At 34.5% G+C, this 24817-nt stretch overlaps 1 protein-coding gene across 1 annotated transcript in view; it reads left to right on the top strand.

The window, feature by feature from the left end:
• LOC121426608 (mucin-19-like) overlaps nt 1–24817 on the top strand; it is a 196170-nt gene that overhangs the window by 109406 nt on the left and 61947 nt on the right. Inside the window, exons 92-110 of the mRNA XM_041622966.1 lie at nt 40–99; nt 276–482; nt 3561–3784; nt 4103–4259; nt 4529–4588; nt 5184–5383; nt 6450–6588; nt 13562–13771; nt 14730–14765; nt 15050–15082; nt 15696–15824; nt 16716–17138; nt 17826–18032; nt 18913–19335; nt 20022–20228; nt 21119–21541; nt 22229–22435; nt 23322–23744; nt 24431–24640. Coding sequence (XP_041478900.1) covers nt 40–99; nt 276–482; nt 3561–3784; nt 4103–4259; nt 4529–4588; nt 5184–5383; nt 6450–6588; nt 13562–13771; nt 14730–14765; nt 15050–15082; nt 15696–15824; nt 16716–17138; nt 17826–18032; nt 18913–19335; nt 20022–20228; nt 21119–21541; nt 22229–22435; nt 23322–23744; nt 24431–24640 — 3978 coding nt within the window. The remainder of the gene's footprint in view (nt 1–39; nt 100–275; nt 483–3560; nt 3785–4102; nt 4260–4528; nt 4589–5183; nt 5384–6449; nt 6589–13561; nt 13772–14729; nt 14766–15049; nt 15083–15695; nt 15825–16715; nt 17139–17825; nt 18033–18912; nt 19336–20021; nt 20229–21118; nt 21542–22228; nt 22436–23321; nt 23745–24430; nt 24641–24817) is intronic.

Genomic DNA, 24817 nt, shown 5'->3' with positions numbered 1-24817 from the left:
TAGGTAATATAATTGTCTTCATGGTATTATTTTTACTAGGTCCGGTTACAACAACTACAACATCAGTCCCAGAAACTACCACCAAATCTACAACATCTGGTAGGTTAAGGCAATTAGTCTTTCATTTATTTTTGAATTATATGATAGGGCTAAAACGCTTCAACAGTTGTCTTTGTATTCAAATTTTAGTCTGGCTATTATGAGTTACATTACTTTCATTTATCATTTTCATATTATTGTGATTATAATTTCTAGTTATTCGTATTAAAATACAGAACCGACAACTACTGTAACAACGAGTGTTTCAACAACTACCACTCCAGCAACCACAACTTCTCCAATGACGACAGTGAAAGAAGAAACAACAACTACAGTAACAACAACCGCAAGCACCACAGTTTCTGAAGAGACGACAACTCTTACTACCACCACACCTGAAAGCTCCACTACTCAAACAACTACAACAGTGACAACAACTCGAGGTATAGAGATTAATAAAATATGTGCAAATACATGTACTAGTATATTTGTGTAGGATTATTACTTCCATCCCAATGGGGTCACTCAGCCGCAGAGGGGGACACGTTTGACTGTTACCACAAATGCAAGTGAACCCTATTGCAGTCAATTTCAAGGACATTTTGTGAAATTTACCCCCCTATTTTCACGCAAAACAAGTACAAAATTATGGTAAAATGGTAACTTGAAAAACCCCTAATTATAAGATTGCAAGGACACTTTTGCCCATTTCGCAAATTTACCCCTATTTAACATATTTCAAGGACAGGGCATTTACACCCTTTCCTCATTAGAGGAAATTGCAACACAGGCGTCAGAGTGCTCAGTCCTTAAACATGTTAAAGATGACCAAGAGCCATGTCATAATGATAATAATAATAATAATTAGACTTATATCACGCCAAATCCACTCTGTAGAGTGCTCAAGGCGCATTTTAGGAAATTATTAAAGAAATTAAGAAGAATTGAACAGAAATGTTTTCATGTAATTTTTGAAAGTTTCAGAAGTCAAGCACTGTTTGATGTTATGAGGGAGGCTATTCCATAGCTTCGAGGATGAATAAACAAATGATCTTTCACCCTAGGTTTTGGAAACTTTGGGGGTAACAAGAGATTTGGAAAGGGAGGAACGTAAGGATCTTGAAGTTGTATACTGATACAATAATCCAAAAGAACTTTATTTTTCTTGAAAAATAAGAAAAGTAGAATTCTTTGTAAAAATAAATGTAGAGTTGTCCATATAAAGATACAGAGCATGATGCGCGTGCCCTCTGCAGCTGGTGACTCGGCGACGGATTTTACTTCCCGTGATCGTTCTCCCCTTTTTCCTGACCCCTATTTCCATCAGATTGAGGACAGTGAGCATATTTTCACTACTTCGAGGAGTGTTCTGTCCGCGGATGTTCCGTGAAACTGACCCCTTTTCCCGCGATTTTGGTAACGGTCATGCGGTCCCCAAGTCATATTGAGTGACCCCACCGGGACTACCATAAGTCATTTTGCTTAGATCCACTTTAACTGTTCCATTGTTGTTGATGTCTAGAATTTGAGTTAGATATTATTTTTAAGGTGAAAGATTGTTGATCATTGCCATTAAAGACTCTGAGATAGTGCCTTTGTATTTGAAAGGGAAGTCTTGGATTAAACGTATTTCCTTTGCATGTTATGTAATGTTGATAATTTAAGGAGTCTTTTGTGAATGTTGTTTTATTTAAATAGAAAAGTAACAGAATGCTAGTTTATTGTTAAAAACAGCTTTGCTGCTTCCATGTTTTCAAATGTTCTCATAGCTACAGTATTTTTTTTTATTGATGTGCTAGTCATATATCATGTATTCTGTCCATACAGAATATTGGGACTTTTTGTCAAGCATATTAATATAACCTAATTCACTTATAATTTGAAGTTCTAAATTTTGCCTTGATTTGATCATAACATCAGCATTTTTTTCTTGCCTACGTAGCGGAGCGAGTCATAGGTATCACTATTTCCACCGTCGGCGTCACCAATTGTGTTGTACATATAATAACTTGATATCTTCGAGGTAGGATTGCCAAATCATACAAGGGTCCGCCTCTTGAAGGTGCAGGTCAAGTTCGAATGTCAGTTGAATTTGATTAAGGTCAAAGGTCAATGAACTTTCAATGCCTGGCACTGCTATGTTGTACACACAATAACTTTCTATAGCTTCCAGGTAGGATTGCAAACTTGTAACAGAGGTCCATCTCTTGAAGGTGCAGGTCAGGTTCGAATGTGATTTGAATTTGATTAAGGTCAAAGGTCAATGAACTTTCACACTGCTTCCTCTAATGACATGAACTTCATAATTTTATACTTTTTAACCCAAAAATTTTACTTCAGAACTCATTACTCTCTATACCTGAACCAGATTTTTTTTTTTACTTGTTTATTCATTAAAAACTCTTGTTGTTATTTATTTAATGAGCTATAGTTCTTGGCATTAGCACCATTTCTAATATTCACACAAATTTGCCAATGGTACAATAGAAAAGCTGTCAAAGTTTCTTAAATGTTACCCTTCAGATTTGCTGTATGTGCATGTTCTTGTAATACTGTAGACTGTATAAAACAAGTTGAGAAAAGTTATGCCCCTACCATCATCCAACATAATGCCAAAGATTGGCATTTCATTACAGTGTGAATATTTTGAAGTTTGATCCGCGTCCTCGCTGTGGTGCCGCAGACATATTGCCCTCACATCTATCATAGCCTTTAATCAAAATGTGCTGATAAAAAACTGCTCTTTCAAACTTCCTACTCATACCCTATTACTTATTGTATTTTGTAGTACTTCACTCTTGCCTCATTTACTTATCGTATGCACACAGATCAATTTAGAAAACCCTACTGCTAAAGTGAAGGCAAGATGGCTAAAAATCACAAACAATAAGTTTTATATTTATCTTTCATGTACAACCTTTCCTCCATATTTTCAAACAATAAGTTTGCCATAACACCTCAATAATTAAATTAATTTGATTTGATTATTTTACTCACTCACATTATTATCAATTAAATTCTATTTCACTAATATTCATTTCCTTACTTGCATGGAAATTATTATAGCTTCATAGTACTAACAGCATTCTTAGTTTTATCTGATTTTCTAGGGATAAAGTAGGCCTATACCATAAATGCATATGAAAACTGTCAGAACCACAATTCACCCCCTAAACTGCTGACAGCCTCAGAAGTCATATAGCATAGGTTTGACATGCAGTCTCTTTGTGACTGCAATATGCAGGCGAGACAACACTTGGCGTTTGCTTTGTTGAAATTTTTTAAAACACTTTTTTGACAAATTTTAGTGCAATTTTGATGTGCTAGTTATCTATCCATGCAGTGTGTCTCTGTTTATTCTTCTATAAGTATATAGTTTTTATGACTTTTGTCAAGCATATTGATATAAGCATATGATGGTTCATCTGAGAAGTTTTATGAAATATATATAGGCCTATTTGGATGCTATAAATATATCTCTTATTCCTTGTAACTAGAAATTCATGATATTTCATTAACAGAATGTTATGATCTTCTGACCGAGGACCTCACTAAAGACAGTACTAGATCTTACACTGTACGCTTGCCATCGTCAACAGCTGATATTTCCGCAATCGAGGTTACTCCCAATTTATCAGGAGTCAAGAATGTATCTCTCTCTGTTGAGGTGACAACAGATGGTGATAATTATGAGGATGTAACAAGTAAGACAAATCTTCTCGTCAGAAACGTCCAGGATGCACAGGTACAAATATCGCTTCAATTATATTTATTATCTCATATCAGTAACAGGAAAATTTTAAGTGGCAAATGTACTCTCTCTGCTCTTGATGTTTATTCATGGACATGAATGAATTAGCTGCCACTATTTCTTTTCCCTTGATAATTGTTTCTTTTGGGTGAAGAGTCAAAATCAATATCAATATCAAATTGCATAGTCTCTTTGCAAAATTTTGGGTGGTCTGTGTCAGTTGGGATAATTTTGAGTGTGGATAGATCTTTTGAAGAAATTTTATTATCATTTTGAAATTTTTCAATTTTATTTTATCTTTATCTACTGTAGGGAAATCCAAGTACGACTGAACGCTATTTACAGTTAGATGGAACTGTTACTGTGGAAATCAGCTTCTCAGAAAGACTTGCGTCCAGCCGTGCAGTTCGAATAATTTTTACGGAGGATACAGACATCACTTCCATGACTTTGCATGGCTGCAATGAAAGTAAATAATATTTATATTTGCTTAATCTCGGATGAGAGCTCATGAATAACTTTGAGCAAAAGAGTAATGATGGCATTGATACATTCATTTAGTCTTTTTGCCTTTGTTGTTTTGAATTTATGTCTGACTAAAATTGGGAATAAAGATTTAATACTTTGACTGTATGGACGTTTAAGTAGTGCTTTTCAAATTGACATCAACTTTGCACTGAAAGCTACATGTATGTAAGATAGCTAATATAATTGTCTTCATGATATTATTTTTACTAGGTCCGGTTACAACAACTACAACATCAGTCCCAGAAACTACCACCTCATCTACAATTTCTGGTAGGTTAAGGCGATTACTCTTTCATTTATTTTGGAATTATATGATAGGGCTAAAACGCTTCAACAGTTGTTTTTGTATTCAAATTTTAGTCTGGCTATTATGAGTTACATTACTTTCATTTATCATTTTCCTATTATTGTGATTATAATTTCTAGTTATTCGTATTAAAATTCAGAACCGACAACTACTGTAACAACGAGCATTCTTAGTGTTATCTGATTTTCTAGGGATTAAGTAGGCCTATACCATTAATGCATATGTAAGCTGTCAGAACCACAATTCACCCCCTTAACTGCTGACAGCCTCAGAAGTCATATAGCATAGTTTTGACATATTGCAGTCTCTTCATGACCGCAATATGCAGGCGAGACAATGCTTGGCATTTGCCTTGTTATGAATACTTGTTTGTCTAATGCCTCATTTAACTCATTTTATTGCTTGAATATCCTCAACCATAAAGATGTCTTCTGTAATTGATAATGATTACATATGGGTGATAAAAAGTACATATAAGAATATATATACACTTTATTGTTTGCAGTCAATAAACCATGCAATATATATATATATATATATGTTTCCTTCAAATTTCAGGTTATTGTGCTGATCCCTTGGTAAAACTAAATGGAAATGTGAAAATCGATGATAATGGATCCATGATTTCAGCCATGTTTAGTGAACCAGCCATGGTTACTGGTGTGGCAGTAGAAGGATTGACTGATTCTTTTAGATTGGAGTACACGACTGTCCAGGGAAGAAACAGTTCCTATCTGGATGAAAGCCAAATGATTAAGGTGAGATTTTCAAATTCACACCTATTATAATAACCAGATACAAGGGTTTCTTTGACATATATTTTAGCAGACTGCTTAGAAGTATCATGAGATTGAACAGTGTACACACCTCATGCTTTGGTGAACCTACATTTTCAAACATTGTTTTTTAAGCTCTCGCTAGTTTCTTCTGCATTCATTCAGGGAATTGTGTCGGTTGCTGTTGATCAATTTTGTCACGTTGTATATCATATTAAAGTTTATGATGTGCTTAACCAAACTCTTAAAACTTTCAAAATTGATTTTGGGTGGCTTATTGTTGGTTTTGGGGCAGCTAGTCACATTTCTAGCTCATCCGGTCCAACGAAAATTATTTGTGCCAATCTATGTAAAATTTATTCATAAATCAGAGAAAATGCCTCTTTTTCTTTATTTGTTGACCGATTTTGATTTTTTTTTTTTGCTTCCATCTGGTAAAGCTTCATGAGGTTCATTAAACTTCTACACACAATTTAGAAATTATGACTAGAAAATTTTTTATGCTTATTTATGAAAAATTGATATATGCATATTTTTCAAAATTCACATAAAATGCTTCTTCTTTATGTATTGACCGATTTTTTTTCTTCCATCTGGTAGAGCTTCACGAAGTTCACCAAACTAGTGCACAGAATTTTGAATATTTTGAGTAGAAAAAAATATGGGCATGTCTTTATTCAGGAGATCTATGAAATATGGTATGGGGCTATTGTGAAATCGATTTGTCTTACTGTATTGCTGATATCTAGGAGTATGTCGGAGATTGATGGTTAAGTTTTTGGAGAAGGTAACCAGGTACTGAATGTTGGATGTTCGATTAAAGACATTGCGAAATCCAGGCTGAGTTTCTCCCTTCTGTATTCCAGAGTAGGAATTTCACATGATAGGCAAGCACTGGCATAATCTGTGTAGTTTGTATCAAGACTACACAGGAACATTTGTTCCAAGTATGACTGTAACCAACTAAGGCCAGTATTAACTAAATTTTAATCATGAAGAAATTTGATTAAAGAGTAAATGCATTTTCTTTTCTTTGGCCAATTTACAGGTGTTTGTTCTTGATGGTTCTGAGAACACTGCAGATAGATTTAATGTCAACATCACTGATCCAATAACAGATCTGCGGATCATCCCTGACAACTACCCCACAGATGTAATGTGGAACTTACAAATATACGGATGCACAGGTGAGAATTTTACCCTGTCAATCGAAAAAAGGATGTTGGTGACACCAGTTACATTTTTTGTATTATTATGAGAAGGTTTCTTACTACATGTCAAAGAAAAATGACCTAACAAAATTACCTGGATGATATTCTGGGTGACACAACATTCTCTCTGGTGACAATTGCTCCGGGTATTATTTTGTCTAAAATATAGGGTTAAGGATGCAATAAGGTTCAGGGTTAGGTTTAGGATAGGGTATAGTGTTAAATCCAGGGTTAAAGTTGGTTATTCCATTAATGTGTGGAAATAGCAACAGAGCAATTGTCGCGAGAGCAAATGTCATAGAACCAGTATTCTGCTCATTAAACTAGGTCTTAACCCTGGCCTTGACTACAAATTCAGACAAACGCTTCTATACAGTAGAATGCTCATTTTCATAATACTTTTTCCTTATTCATGGCAGAGATAATTTACCACATGATTAAAGGCCAAGTTCACCCCAGCAAAAAGTTTATTTGAATAAAAAGAATAAAAAGAAATGCATATTACTAAAAAGTTTCATCAAATCAGAAATAAAATTTGAAAGTAATGATATTTTAAAATATTGTTTCATTTTACAAAGTACATATAGTCATATGCAGAGACTGGTAGTTTTGCAACTGAGGGGAACAATGGTGTCACCAACTCACTATTTCTTTTGTATTCTATTATAGGAAATATGAAATAATGAAATATTCTAATTTTTTCCTCTTTGCCTTTGAAACAAAGTGTAATTCCTTCCTAAATGTGTGAAAATATCACTGTTTTAAAGGAATGATCCAGGCTAAAAATATTTATATCTTATTAAATATTGTAAAATTCACAGAGCAAAATGCTGAAAATTTCATCAAAAATTGGATAACAAATAACAAAGTTATTGAATCTTAAAGTTTATCAATACTTTTTTTAAACAGTTATATGCACATCATCATGAATTTTCAGTAGGTGGGTTGATGATGTCACATCCCCGCTTTCCTTTTTCTCATTTATTACATGAAATCATAAGTCTTTCATTTTTTCATACATGTGTAAATGATGTGTCTCCATTATGATGAAATAAGTTGCGGCAATAGATAACTAATGCACTTAATCAGTTGTCAATCCAATTGTTTTAGTTTTTTTAATACACATAATTACATATAATAAAGTACAAAAGAAAAAGTGGGGATATGACAACATCAGCCCAACTAATGAATATTCATAGAGACATGACTAGAACTGTTTCACCGGAATAATGATAATCTTTAAAATTCAATAACTTTGTTATTTGTTATCCGATTTTGATCAAGTTTTCAGCATTTTGCTTTGTGAATTTTACTCTTTTTATTGAGATATAAGTATGTCCAGCCTAGACCATCCCTTTAACATTTTATGGTTCAGACAAGTTGGTCCTTGTTGTCAAATCTTTAAAAACTGAAATACTGCACAATTCAATCAATAAAAAAAAGGAGTAGTTAGTGAAGGACATCATCGACTCTCACATTTGCATTTCACTGGATTGCACATTTAACTGTATTGTGAAAAATTTAAGTGAAACTTTATAATGTCATGATTTTTGTATTTAAATCCGATCAGATAAATTTTCAGTATTATGCTTGTTAGATATTTCTCTGATGATTCAAATCAATATTTGTATGGGGTTGTTATGGCCTTTGAGTGGACTGTGGCTTTTGGAATACCACCCCTTGTCTTTTAGCAGGACTTCCACCAAGAATCTTTAACTAAACAGCAGTTCACCCCATACTCCCTATTTCTTCTAAAATTATGAAAACATTCATGAATACTATGCTAATAGATATGGTATTAATTTTCTGTTAGGTGCCTTACATTGTTTTGTTTTTTTCTTCTGCAGGAACATTGCAAATTCAAATTATTATTTACTTCAATAACTGGGATACATCCTTTATGCCATTTATCCACTTGACTGACTATACCTAAGACAATAACCCACACGAAATTCCTTGCACGGTGACCGATCTCCCTGACCCAAGCATTACGCCCAGTTACTTAATCATGGCCACATCACGTCCTCTTTTCACTTTGTATCTTAACCGAGTCAAGATGTCTAAAACTAACTCTCTCCAACATTAGAATGATTATGATTGGAGACTCTTTCCTTGGCGTTTTTTTATGTTACTCTTTTTACTGTTATATCAATCTGAGTCTAGGTTTAGCACACTAGCGTTAGTTTTCGTGTATTTTAAGACCCTTTCTTGGTCTTTTACGTTTGAGCTTGTTTTGCCTTCCACATTGCTCGAATGGATGGAGAGCTCAATAGAGCTTCTCTCCAGTACAGTACATGTACCTCTCACTTTCCTATTACCTTGCGCTGATAATGTTTTGTGTGGAGCCGGACCTGTAATTTTTTCTTTCTTTATCTTGAATTCTTATTCTATGTGTTGTCTTGAATTAACTCTCGTTCTAACTTCTGCTCCATATATATATATATATATATATATATATATATATATATATATATATATAAATAAAAACTCCTTAGTGAATTTTGTTTTCACAAATTTTCGTCCATAGGGCTTTGTCAAGTGATTTATTGATTAAGATCAAATGCGTCAAGATCAACAACGGTAAAGCGCGCTCTCTCAGGGAGCGCCCTTGATGGAGGCGCACCCAACAGAGGGGCGCTTTTACATAACAAAGGAAAGAGAGGAGGGAAGGAAATAAAGGAGAAGGGATCAGATAATAAACGAAAGAAATGAAAACAAAAGGAAAACAGGAATGCAGAAACAAGAGAGAAAGAGAAGCATTAGGAAAAAGCAAACATAAGAGGAACAGAAAGTAGAATGAACAGAAAATGGATAAAATAGAGAGGGAGATAGAGAAGGAGAGGGATAGAAGAGAGAGAGGTGGGAGACACAGAGAAGGGGTGAAATAGAATTAGAAATAGAAAAACAAAAAGAAGAAGAAAAGAAAAGAGAGACAAATATAGGGGCGGAGTGGTAGAAAGAAAATAGAAGAAAAGGCAAGAACATACCAGCTAAGGAAGAGAAAGAGGGAGAGAGAACGTATGAGAAAGGGGGAGAGCGAGAGAAAGATTATAGAAAGAAAAGATGACAACAACACACCAGAAAACAAAGAAGCAAAGAATATTGACAAGAAGCGAAGAGTTCATAGGGAAGGAGTGAAAGGCTGCGTTGACTCCGTTTGTTTGGTTGGAGACATCCCAGGCGGTGGATCACACGTTCTTCCCGGATTTTCCTCTCCTCATCTGTAGCACCAGAACATCTCACGATGCCACATACATGTATATTGAAGTTGCTGATGGAGTGTCCTGGAAGATTGAAATGATGAGCAACTGGAAGTCCTGTGGTGTGATGTCGGATTGATCGTAGATGTAAGATGTTCACTGGTGCGATCGGCCATCCTCCGTTTAGTCTCACCGACATATAGCATTTCACATGTGGTGCATAATATAACATAGATCAAGTTGTAGGTATTGCATGTAAAATGATCCCGAGCAATCCAGGTAGACTTAGGTCCCTTGATAGTGGTATTTTGCAGTAAGAAGTTGCATGTATTACATCTGCTTCTTCCGCATCTCACGGTCCTGTGATTCTCCTCAGTAGTTGTAGATGTTAATTTGGAATGTACCAGCAGATTGCGGAAGCTCTTGTCTTATACGCGACCATTGGAGGGTTCTTGAATATCTCCCGGTTAGTCTCATCCTCCTTGAGAATGCCTGTGTTACATGTATTCATGATGGTTGAGACGATCCTCTCGGTAGACCGATGGTACGTTAGGAACAATGGTACCCTTTCCATGTTCTCCTGACTTGGTTGCAAAGTGGCCATGCGACTTAAAAATAATATGATAATAAGCATTAATTTATACAGTGCGTCCCAGAAAAAACGAAACAGAGATTTAGCGATGATTTATCATAACTTAATCATTAATAAAATAGACAAATGACCTACCAATGTAAAGCTTAGAATTTCCTCTTTCATCTGATATTACTTAGATTATTCTTCATTCACACATGAGTGAGCAAAAACAATTTGAAGAAAGGATGCCAAAAACCCATTTGGCGGGGGGTATCTGAATTTCAAAAAGGAAACCCCATGCCTAAAAAGTTCAATATCTGCTCTTTTATTTGATACCTTAATCACAGAAAACGGTCAAGAAATACAAAAAGTTATGCTCCCTCAAAACATTCTTGTATTTCCATAATTTCATTAAATAAACGTGTTTTCACCGATTTCCCACAGAAGCTATCGCACTGTTAACAAAAGACGTGATGCATGGCTGATCGTCAACAAAACGGAGTGTCGAGTGAGTTTGAAGGCTAGTCTGTAAAACCTCTTCATTTTATGAAATTATTGAAATTCAAGCCTTATTTCAAATAGCCAGAACTTTGTTATTTCTTGACCATTTTCTGTAATTGAGGTATCAAATTGAAGAGCAGATATCACACTTTTTAAAAATGTGGTTTTCTTTTCGGAAACCCAGATACAGCCCGCAAAGTGACTTTTTGGTATCCCCTCTTCAAATAGTTTTTGCTCACTCATGCGTGAATGAGAAATAATCTAAGTATTTTCAGATGAAAAAGGAGATTCCAAGCTTTAAATTGGTAGGGCATTTGTCTATTTTATTGATGATTAAGTTTTGATAAATCATCAATAAATCTCGGTTTCGTTTTTTCTTGGACGCACTGTATAGCGCAGCTTTTATATGGATATATTCAGCTGCGCTTGTTCAGAGCTCTTTTTACTTATGTCTACACAGCATATTTTCTTAACTGAAGAGATAATTATGTTTTTAATTTTGATTTGAAGAGAGGCAAGGATGGAGAACTTCATATATCAATTAGCAGGCTATTCCATAGGGACTTAGACTGGAAGCTTTCCAAGAAGCTTTTTGGATGACTTGCTCTCGATAAACCCTTTGTCGGAAGAACCCTGTCATTTCTTCGGATCGTTGTCTGAAGTCCTTGTCATCACTGCAAAGAGTTGTGAGAAAAGAATTGACTGCTTGCAGCTGGGTGGATGAGAAGAATAATTTAGGTAGCAGTGAGCATCTGTAGACTTGTAGTGTACACTAGTTTTAATCTGCTGGCCATATATCCAAAGTTGAATGTCTAGAAATTGGAGGGAATCCTCAGAGATCTTGTGAGTGACCTTGAGACACGGATGGAAATCGTTGAAATGAGCAATCAGCTCATTCAGGTCCTCCAAGGGGCAAGATGCGACTCCTACATCGTCTTCAATGTACCTCTTTGAAAGAAGAGGCTGTGGGCCTTCGGAAGCTCCTCAAGATCTCCTGTTCAATACAACCGACAAAGAGGCATGCGTAGGAAGGTCCCATTTTAGTTCCCATGGCAACTGCTTTCATCTGCAGATAGAAGCCTCCATTGAACTGTAGAGCAGCAGGTCTGAGTACCAACTCAGTGAGTCGAAGAACAGTAGTATCGTCTGGACGGTCCGGTGATGGAAACTTGTGTGGAAAGTACCTGATAGCTCAAAGACCTTAATTCATGGGAATATTAGTGCAGAGAGATGAGATATCCATCGTGAAGAGAAATCGTGGCCCCTGCGAGGGTGGTTGCGTAGCCTGAAAGATCTTGAGGGCATCCAACGAATCCTTCACATACGTGTCCAATTTATCCAAGTGTCCAATAAATCCAAGTTGGTTGGCGAACGATGAAACCGATGTTGAAGCATGATGAATAACAAGAGTCACTGTAACGAGTTGAAATGTCCGTGAAGACGATGTTAATGATGATTAACAGTCAATTTCAGTAATCCATGGGTTGAAAAGCGTTCATTAAAACAGGTTGATGATCTCGATGAGAACTGAGAATTCCTCTCTCAAAATAACTGCAAACAGTTCATTGATGGCGGGTAAATAATTCCACAGAAGATAAATATTCCAGGTGTAAATAAACTCTGCTCTGACATAAAGTCTGGCGTGAAACTCTTAGTTCTGATCTGATGAAGTGATCTGGTATATGATGATCCTTAAAGAAACTCCCACCTTATATAAACACATTTCAACTATTCTAGAAACTTCTAGTATTCACTATTCTAGAGGGTTCTAGTATTCACTATTATGGAAGGTTCTAGTATTGTCTACATTTTGTCATTAAAAACATTCTGCCCATTTCTAGAGCAGTCTACACTTGAAACACTCTTGAATGACCTCATTGAAATAAACAATGTCAACAAAATAGCTAAGCCTATAGTTCATTTACACTACCAATACAAGTCTATTGTAAAGCAATCCCCATTGTTTAGCAGTCTGTATTGTCTCTCTTGGGACATACCAGATATAACAAAGATTATTCAAAGATTACTCATGTGTAACACAGCTGGAACATTCTTCATCATTCCAAAATATCCTTAAAGGGGAATTAATAAATGAATGCAATTGCTTTTACAATTCTTATATATATCAATCTGACTTAATAGTATTCAAGTATCACTGAGCATCCTGTGCGAGTTTCAGGTCATATGATCAAGGTCAAAGGCCATGTAAGGTCAATGAACTTTGGTCACGTTGGGGGTATTTGTTGAATTACCATCATATCTCTGTAAGTATTGGTCTAGTTCATAAAACATGGAAATACGAGTAACATAGTATCACTGAACATCTTGTGCGAGTTAAAGTAGTTTTCAAAATCAGCACTGCTGCTATATTGAATCGCGTGATGCAGGTTAGACTGCCAGGGGCATTCCACTTGTTTAAATTCCATTTTTCTGTTATTACACATACATGACTTGAAATATCAATCACAATCATTTTGCGCCATTGTTAGTCAAGTCAGGATTTCTCCTACAATTTATTCATTTGCTCAACAGTTGCATTTTGAAAAAGAGGGGAGATATTCATCAAAATGTTTGAGAGTGGGTTGAAGTGATATAATTTATTAATTTATCTTTACTAGCGATTTTATTACAATTCTTTTGATTGTTATTGTTTCTTAAAATCATAAAAATACAGAGCCTACAACTACTGTCACAACAATAAGCATTGCAACGACTACCACCCCAGCAACTACAACTGCTCCAATCACTACAGTGACAGAGGAAACAACAACTACTGTCACGACGACAGCAAGCACCACAGTTTCTGAAGAGACAACAACTGTTACTACCACCACACCTGAAAGCTCAACTACTCAGACAACTACAACAGTAACAACAACTCCAGGTATTCACCAAGATGTTGCAAACATTTCTACTTGGGAACCAGTCATAATTGTTTGTAATTGATGTCCTATGTACTGTTTTCTTTCCATGTGTCGACTTATGTAAAAGTTTAGTTTTCTAACATGACCTGTTATTCCAGAATTGCTCCTACCATTTTTTTTGTATTTGATGAAAATAATTTTGTTTAAAATTTGCCATTTAAAAGGGGAGGGAAGATACTTTCTGTTTTTATTTTGAACCTTAACATTGCATGATGACCATAGCCAATGTAGCGTGACTCTTTGCAATAAGCAAAACAAAAAATATAATTGAATTCAAATGAACAAGTTATTGGTTATTTCTCAGGGCATAAATTCATCAGGCTGTTTATTGCTCAAAATTTCCATGGTTTATATATCTAATGACATTTCTTTTTCTATTCTATCTAAACTCATAACTATATCGTTATTTTCATTTTGCTCAATTAAGATGAATTAATGTATGGTTTCATGTGACTGAAACAGTATCAAAAACAATTTCCATAGAAAAAAATGAAAAAGCTATATTAACAATACCCAACAAAAAAATATGACAGTCAATGAATAATGAAATACACGAGATAATATTAATACTAATTTTATGCACTTTACATACAACATAGGATTTCTGAACACAAAAAAGAGCAGTTTAAGAGATTTTTTAAACATATTTAGAGTCTCATTCTTTGTTAACTTTTATAATTCTTATGAAATTTACTTCTATGACAAATGTAAGGAACAGTGATCAAAAGATGGATATGGAATTTCAGTGTAAAGATACTTCTCTGGCTGTTGGTCAAATGGCATTTTGAGAAGAGACTTGATTTGACAAACTTTTTGTCCCTCCAAATTCAAAATTTGGATGTGGATCATGTTCACTTATACATGCAAACTTAACCCATGTCCCATTCAATATATAAATCTTCCATTTCTCTTTGACAGAACTTTCAACAACACCAAGTGATATAGGTGATGCAGGTAGGTTCACCATAAACCTGTTAAAATAAGGATATAATTTCAGTTGAAATCAAACAAGAGGAACCCACACGGACTATAATATATCTTAACAAGCCTTTGACACTAGTTTGTAGTCTGCCATTAAAAGACACCATTTGATACACATGCCTCTTTGCTTCTTTTTTCCCCTCTCTTTTTATGTGTTTACAAAGTTCATCTGTTTTTTTATTTGTATTATAAATATAGCTATACAACCTATGTAAAGTTGAGTAACACATGTTATTTCATTCATTGTTCCCTTACAGATGGATCTCCCCCATCAAGGACTAGACCAACTGGTAATTTAAAATTCTCTACTTTGATCTTAAAGTGTTTCCTTATAAACTAATCTTTCTTATATTTGGATTAAAATAGATTGTTTTTGCCATATCTGAACAATATTAATTTCATGTTTTCATTGGTATGAGGGGAAACATGTAGGGATATGTACATGTTGCGTATGTTACATCATATTTTACACCAAATATTTGATATACAAACATTATATTTGAGTACTGGAATCTGTACTTAACAAACATATTATCAAACCCCATAAAGATATCTGCATGTCCGGATGTATATCAGAATTTATATTCAATGACACTTTATTTAGAAAGGAAATAAATGGGCCAAGTATCAATAATACAGAGATGTGCTTTTGGTATGCTTGAGAGTTGAGTTAGTGCTATACTATAATAACTAGTTTTATTATAATGTTTGGATGATCCTATTAAGGACCAACAATTGCCCACGAAAGATGCATAGTGTAACATAAAACCTACATGTAATACACACCTCTGTTTTTGCCATGAAAACCTTCACAAGTTACATTATGATTTGTGTATTATTTTTATCATCATCATTGCTGTAAATCGTTTTTATTGAAATATTAAACTGCTCCAACCACTACAGTGACAGAGGAAACAACAACTACTGTCACAACGACAGCAAGCACCACAGTTTCTGAAGAGACAACAACTGTTACTACCACCACACCTGAAAGTTCCACTACTCAGACAACTACAACATTAACAACTCAAGGTATTTAAACATTTTCTTCATTGGAACTAGTCATACTTTTGAGGTTATATAGAGTGAACTTTTCCTTTTTGGTCTTTTTGTTTATTTTTCAAATTTGGAAATATTCTAATAATTACTATTGTTTGTTAATTTAAATTGCAACTTGTTTGTGAATTGATGTCCTATGTCCTTTTTTATTTCTATGTGATGACTTATGTACAAGTATTGTTTTCTAACATAGCCTGTTATTCTAGAATTGCTCCCGCAATTTTTTTTATTTGATGAAAAAAAAATTGTATAAAAATTGCCATTTAAAAGGGGAGGGAAGATACTATCTGTTTTTATATCCATATAACCATAGTTAAACATTAAAAAAAAAACACTAGTCCATGAACAAAGTAGCATCATATGTTGAAAATTCAGACTACATTCTAAATTGGAAGCCCAAAAAACAACTCTAGGTATTCACCATGACTTTCAAAGCATTTGATACATGAGGATGAAGTATATTTTGTTTTGAAAGAAAAATTACTTCTATATTATACTTCAATAAAACCACCTATTTATTTTATCAATGTCAAAGCTTCTTCAAGATTCAAGGGTCTACCGATTTTCAAGTTTTATCAATTCAAATCACTTTTTTCATTTTGATATCTTTTCTGGCCCTGTCTTTTCCTATAACATCTTCTGTACAGTTGTGCTAGATAACTATGATGACTTGGGTAGTGTGAATGTTTTGATCACCCCAACTGATGGGAATATCAGTGACAGTACTTTATTCTTGAAGGATTTAAGACGCTATCAAATAAAATGAAATGCAACAAAGTATGAATGTTTTGTATCTTCTGATGACTGGTATATCAGAATATTTGTAAAACTTAACCCTGTTTCTGTCATCTGCTTTTATTCTAGATGAGTGTGAGGAGCAGGACTTGGATAAATTGAATGTTATAATCACCCTTATCCCTACTGATGGAAATGGTAATAGCAGTACTAATGGTATAATTACTCTGGAGTCCGAAGTCCCTAAGTTCACTGTATCGCTTTCTTCCCCTGGGAACACAATAACAGTGAATGCGCTGACTTTGTCTGAGCAGGGTGAAGGAGGAAACAACAATCCAGTACGGAGGGTTCGCATCTCAAATATTGTGAGCAGTACAGGAGAAGTTGATACAGAGGAATATCCTGTTAACTCCACTGCTCTTGAAAGTGGAATGTTTGTAGTGCGAAATACATTTAATGATGAATCTGTGGAATCTTTTGACATTGAAGTACTGGATATCACCAGCATGCCTATAACCATAAACGTGACAGTCAGAGGATGCCTTGAATTAGGTGAATAGTTTGACTTCAGCATAATACATTATTTTATGTTTAAAATAGGCAGCTATTGTTTATCCTGCTAATCCTGTACAACAGTAATTGAGGAATCCTATGTATAAGATTTGGTCTTGCCATGAGTATTTCCCTAGACTGTGAGTGATATTAAGGAAGTTGATACCATGACCACACCTTAAAGCTCCACAGCTGACACAAATACAGTGGTGACAAAAAACAACTCCAGGTATTCACCATGACATTGAAAGCATTGGTTTCATGAGGTTGAAGTACATGTATATTTTTTTTGGAAAAAAAACATTCCACTTCAATCAAGTCACCCTATTTACATTTTATCAAGTTTAGAGCTTCTTCAAAATTAAAAAATGCATACCAATTAGCATTGTTTTTCAATTGAAATTGCCCCTTCTATGTTCATATCATTTTTGCAATTATTTTTTTCAATTATTACGCATACATGACTTGAAATACCAATCACAATCATTTTGCGCCGTTGTTAGTCAAGTCAGGATTCTCCTACAATTTATTACTTTGCTTAACAGTTGCATTTTGAAAAAGAGGGGAGATATTCACCAAAATGTTTGAGAGTGGGTTTAAGTAATATCATTTATTAGCTTATCTTTATTAGCATTTTTATTACAATTCTTTTGATTGTTATTGTTTCTTAAAATCATAAAAATATAGAGCCTACAACTACTGTCACAACAACAAGCATTGCAACGACTACCACCCCAGCAACCACAATTGCTCCAACCACTACAGTGACAGAGGAAACAACAACTACTGTCACGACGACAGCAAGCACTACAGTTTCTGAAGAGACAACAACTGTTACTGCCACCACACCTGAAAGTTCCACTACTCAGACAACTACAACATTAACAACTCAAGGTATTTAAACATTTTCTTCATTGGAACTAGTCATATTTTTGAGGTTATATAGAGTGAACTTTTCCTTTTTCGTCTTTTGTTTATTTTTCTAATTTGGAAAGAGTCTAATAATTACTATTGTTTGTTAATTTGAATTGCAACTTGTTTGTGAATTGATGTCCTATGTCTTTTTTTATTTCTATGTGATGACTTATGTACAAGTTTTGTTCTCTAACATAATCTGTTATTCTAGAATTGCTCCCACCATTTTTTGTTATTTGATGAAAAAAAATTGCCATTTAAAAGGGGAGGGAAGATACTATCTGTTTTTATATCCATATAACCATAGTTAAACATTGAAAAAAAAACTAGTCCATGAACAAAGTAGCATCATATGTTGAAAATTCAGACTACATTCTAAATTGGAAGCCCAAAAAACAACTCTAGGTATTCACCATGACTTTCAAAGCATTTGATACATGAGGATGAAGTATATTTTGTTTTGAAAGAAAAATTACTTCTTTATTATACTTCAATAAAACCACCTATTTATTTTATCAATGTCAAAGCTTCTTCAAAATTCAAGGGTCTACCGATTTGCAAGTTTTATCAATTCAAATCACTCTTTTCATTTTGATATCTTTTCTGGCCCTGTCTTTTCCTATAACATCTTCTGTACAGTTGTGCTAGATAACTATGATGATGACTTGGGTAGTGTGAATGTTTCGATCACCCCAACTGATGGGAATATCAGTGACAGTACTTTATTCTTGAAGGATTTAAGACGCTATCAAATAAAATGAAATGCAACAAAGTATGAATGTTTTGTATCTTCTGATGACTGGTATATCAGAATATTTGTAAAACTTAACCCTGTTTCTGTCATCTGCTTTTATTCTAGATGAGTGTGAGGAGCAGGACTTGGATAAATTGAATGTTATAATCACCCTTATCCCTACTGATGGAAATGGTAATAGCAGTACTAATGGTATAATTACACTGGAGTCCGAAGTCCCTAAGTTCACTGTATCGCTTTCTTCCCCTGGGAACACAATAACAGTGAATGCGCTGACTTTGTCTGAGCAGGGTGAAGGAGGAAACAACAATCCAGTACGGAGGGTTCGCATCTCAAATATTGTGAGCAGTACAGGAGAAGTTGATACGGAGGAATATCCTGTTAACTCCACTGCTCTTGAAAGTGGAATGTTTGTAGTGCGAAATACATTTAATGATGAATCTGTGGAATCTTTTGACATTGAAGTACTGGATATCACCAGCATGCCTATAACCGTAAACGTGACAGTCAGAGGATGCCTTGAATTAGGTGAATAGTTTGACTTCAGCATAATACATTATTTTATGTTTAAAATAGTCAGCTATTGTTTATCCTGCTAATCCTGTACAACAGTAATTGAGGAATCCTATGTATAAGATTTGGTCTTGCCATGAGTATTTCCCTAGACTGTGAGTGATATTAAGGAAGTTGATACCATGACCACACCTTAAAGCTCCACAGCTGACACAAATACAGTGGTGACAAAAAACAACTCCAGGTATTCACCATGACATTGAAAGCATTGGTTTCATGAGGTTGAAGTACATGTATATTTTTTTTGGAAAAAAAACATTCCACTTCAATCAAGTCACCTATTTACATTTTATCAAGTTTAGAGCTTCTTCAAAATTAAAAAATGCATACCAATTAGCATTGTTTTTCAATTGAAATTGCCCCTTCTATGTTTATATCATTTTTGCAATTACTTTTTTCGATTATTACACATACATGACTTGAAATACCAATCACAATCATTTTGCGCCGTTGTTAGTCAAGTCAGGATTCTCCTACAATTTATTACTTTGCTTAACAGTTGCATTTTGAAAAGGAGGGGAGATATTCACCAAAATGTTTGAGAGTGGGTTTGAGTGATATCATTTATTAGCTTATATTTATTGGCATTTTTATTACAATTCTTTTGATTGTTTTTGTTTCTTAAAATCATAAAAATATAGAGCCGACAACTACTGTCACAACATCAAGCATTGCAACGACTACCACCCCAGCAACTACAACTGCTCCAACCACTACAGTGACAGAGGAAACAACAACTACTGTCACGACAACAGCAAGCACTACAGTTTCTGAAGAGACAACAACTGTTACTACCACCACACCTGAAAGTTCCACTACTCAGACAACTACAACATTAACAACTCAAGGTATTTAAACATTTTCTTCATTGGAACAAGTCATATTTTTTAGGTTATATAGAGTGAACTTTTCCTTTTTCGTCTTTTGATTATTTTTCTAATTTGGAAAGAGTCTAATAATTACTATTGTTTGTTAATTTGAATTGCAACTTGTTTGTGAATTGATGTCCTATGTCTTTTTTTATTTCTATGTGATGACTTATGTACAAGTTTTGTTCTCTAACATAATCTGTTATTCTAGAATTGCTCCCACCATTTTTTTTTTATTTGATGAAAAAAAAATTGTTTAAAAATTGCCATTTAAAAGGGGAGGGAAGATACTATCTGTTTTTATATCCATATAACCATAGTTAAACATTGAAAAAAAAAAACTAGTCCATGAACAAAGTAGCATCATATGTTGAAAATTCAGACTACATTCTAAATTGGAAGCCCAAAAAACAACTCTTGGTATTCACCATGACTTTCAAAGCAATTGATACATGAGGATGAAGTATATTTTGTTTTGAAAGAAAAATTACTTCTTTATTATACTTCAATAAAACCACCTATTTATTTTATCAATGTCAAAGCTTCTTCAAGATTCAAGGGTCTACCGATTTGCAAGTTTTATCAATTCAAATCACTCTTTTCATTTTGATATCTTTTCTGGCCCTGTCTTTTCCTATAACATCTTCTGTACAGTTGTGCTAGATAACTATGATGACTTGGGTAGTGTGAATGTTTTGATCACCCCAACTGATGGGAATATCAGTGACAGTACTTTATTCTTGAAGGATTTAAGACGCTATCAAATAAAATGAAATGCAACAAAGTATGAATGTTTTATATCTTCTGATGACTGGTATATCAGAATATTTGTAAAACTTAACCCTTTTTCTGTCATCTGCTTTTTCTAGATGAGTGTGAGGAGCAGGACTTGGATAAATTGAATGTTATAGTCACCCTTATCCCTACTGATGGAAATGGTAATAGCAGTACTAATGGTAAAATTACACTGGAGTCCGAAGTCCCTAAGTTCACTGTATCGCTTTCTTCCCCTGGGAACACAATAACAGTGAATGCGCTGACTTTGTCTGAGCAGGGTGAAGGAGGAAACAACAATCCAGTACGGAGGGTTCGCATCTCAAATATTGTGAGCAGTACAGGAGAAGTTGATACGGAGGAATATCCTGTTAACTCCACTGCTCTTGAAAGTGGAATGTTTGTAGTGCGAAATACATTTAATGATGAATCTGTGGAATCTTTTGACATTGAAGTACTGGATATCACCAGCATGCCTGTAACCATAAACGTGACAGTCAGAGGATGCCTTGAATTAGGTGAATAGTTTGACTTCAGCATAATACATTATTTTGATGTTTAAAATAGGCAGCTATTGCTTATCCTGCTAATCCTGTACGACAGTTATTGAGGAAGCCTATGTATAAGATTTGGTTTTGCCATGAGTATTTCCCTATACTGTGAGTGATATTAAGGAAGTTGATACCATGACCACACCTTAAAGCTCCACAGCTGACACAAATACAGTGGTGACAAAAAACAACTCCAGGTATTCACCATGACATTGAAAGCATTGGTTTCATGAGGTTGAAGTACATGTATATTTTTTTTGGAAAAAAAACATTCCACTTCAATCAAGTCACCTATTTACATTTTATCAAGTTTAGAGCTTCTTCAAAATTAAAAAATGCATACCAATTAGCATTGTTTTTCAATTGAAATTGCCCCTTCTATGTTTATATCATTTTTGCAATTACTTTTTTCGGTTATTACACATACATGACTTGAAATACCAATCACAATCATTTTGCGCCGTTGTTAGTCAAGTCAGGATTCTCCTACAATTTATTACTTTGCTTAACAGTTGCATTTTGAAAAGGAGGGGAGATATTCACCAAAATGTTTGAGAGTGGGTTTAAGTAATATAATTCATTAGCTTATATTTATTGGCATTTTTATTACAATTCTTTTGATTGTTTTTGTTTCTTAAAATCATAAAAATATAGAGCCTACAACTACTGTCACAACAACAAGCATTGCAACGACTACCACCCCAGCAACTACAACTGCTCCAACCACTACAGTGACAGAGGAAACAACAACTACTGTCACGACGACAGCAAGCACTACAGTTTCTGAAGAGACAACAACTGTTACTACCACCACACCTGAAAGTTCCACTACTCAGACAACTACAACATTAACAACTCAAGGTATTTAAACATTTTCTTCATTGGAACTAGTCATATTTTTGAGGTTATATAGAGTGAACTTTTCCTTTTTCGTCTTTTGTTTATTTTTCTAATTTGGAAAGAGTCTAATAATTACTATTGTTTGTTAATTTGAATTGCAACTTGTTTGTGAATTGATGTCCTATGTCTTTTTTTATTTCTATGTGATGACTTATGTACAAGTTTTGTTCTCTAACATAATCTGTTATTCTAGAATTGCTCCCACCATTTTTTTTATTTGATGAAAAAAAAATTGTTTAAAAATTGCCATTTAAAAGGGGAGGGAAGATACTATCTGTTTTTATATCCATATAACCATAGTTAAACATTGAAAAAAAAAATAGTCCATGAACAAAGTAGCATCATATGTTGAAAATTCAGACTACATTCTAAATTGGAAGCCCAAAAAACAACTCTAGGTATTCACCATGACTTTCAAAGCATTTGATACATGAGGATGAAGTATATTTTGTTTTGAAAGAAAAATTACTTCTTTATTATACTTCAATAAAACCACCTATTTATTTTATCAATGTCAAAGCTTCTTCAAGATTCAAGGGTCTACCGATTTGCAAGTTTTATCAATTCAAATCACTCTTTTCATTTTGATATCTTTTCTGGCCCTGTCTTTTCCTATAACATCTTCTGTACAGTTGTGCTAGATAACTATGATGACTTGGGTAGTGTGAATGTTTTGATCACCCCAACTGATGGGAATATCAGTGACAGTACTTTATTCTTGAAGGATTTAAGACGCTATCAAATAAAATGAAATGCAACAAAGTATGAATGTTTTGTATCTTCTGATGACTGGTATATCAGAATATTTGTAAAACTTAACCCTGTTTCTGTCATCTGCTTTTTCTAGATGAGTGTGAGGAGCAGGACTTGGATAAATTGAATGTTATAATCACCCTTATCCCTACTGATGGAAATGGTAATAGCAGTACTAATGGTATAATTACACTGGAGTCCGAAGTCCCTAAGTTCACTGTATCGCTTTCTTCCCCTGGGAACACAATAACAGTGAATGCGCTGACTTTGTCTGAGCAGGGTGAAGGAGGAAACAACAATCCAGTACGGAGGGTTCGCATCTCAAATATTGTGAGCAGTACAGGAGAAGTTGATACGGAGGAATATCCTGTTAACTCCACTGCTCTTGAAAGTGGAATGTTTGTAGTGCGAAATACATTTAATGATGAATCTGTGGAATCTTTTGACATTGAAGTACTGGATATCACCAGCATGCCTGTAACCATAAACGTGACAGTCAGAGGATGCCTTGAATTAGGTGAATAGTTTGACTTCAGCATAATACATTATTTTATGTTTAAAATAGGCAGCTATTGTTTATCCTGCTAATCCTGTACAACAGTAATTGAGGAATCCTATGTATAAGATTTGGTCTTGCCATGAGTATTTCCCTAGACTGTGAGTGATATTAAGGAAGTTGATACCATGACCACACCTTAAAGCTCCACAGCTGACACAAATACAGTGGTGACAAAAAACAACTCCAGGTATTCACCATGACATTGAAAGCATTGGTTTCATGAGGTTGAAGTACATGTATATTTTTTTTGGAAAAAAAACATTCCACTTCAATCAAGTCACCTATTTACATTTTATCAAGTTTAGAGCTTCTTCAAAATTAAAAAATGCATACCAATTAGCATTGTTTTTCAATTGAAATTGCCCCTTCTATGTTTATATCATTTTATAATTTCTTTTTTCTGTTATTTCACATACATGACTTGAAATACCAATCGCAATTATTTTGTGCCGTTGTTAGTCAAGTCAGGATTTCTCCTACAATTTATTACTTTGCTGAATTGTTGAAGTTTGAAAAAGAGGGGAGATATTCACCAAAATGTTTGAGAGTGGGTTGAAGTGATATAATTTATTAGCTTATCTTTACTAGCGTTTTTATTACAATTCTTTTGATTGTTATTGTTTCTTAAAATCATAAAAATACAGAGCCTACAACTACTGTCACAACAACAAGCATTGCAACAACTACCACTCCAGCAACCACAACTGCTCCAACCACTACAGTGACAGAGGAAACAACAACTACTGTCACAACGACAGCAAGTACTACAGTTTCTGAAGAGACAACAACTGTTACTACCACCACACCTGAAAGCTTCACTACTCAGACAACTACAACAGTAACAACAACTCCAGGTATTCACCAAGATGTTGCAAACATTTCTACTTGGGAACCAGTCATACTTGTTTGTAAATTGATGTCCTATGTACTCTTTTCTTTCCATGTGTCAACTTATGTACAAGTTTTGTTTTCTAACATAACCTGTTATTCTAGAATTGCTCCTGCCATTTCTTTTTATTTGATGAAAATAA

This window comes from Lytechinus variegatus, chromosome 13, assembly GCF_018143015.1.
Source record: "Lytechinus variegatus isolate NC3 chromosome 13, Lvar_3.0, whole genome shotgun sequence".
In the NCBI taxonomy this organism is placed as follows: domain Eukaryota; kingdom Metazoa; phylum Echinodermata; class Echinoidea; order Temnopleuroida; family Toxopneustidae; genus Lytechinus; species Lytechinus variegatus.
This window is presented reverse-complemented; position numbering and strand designations above follow the sequence as displayed.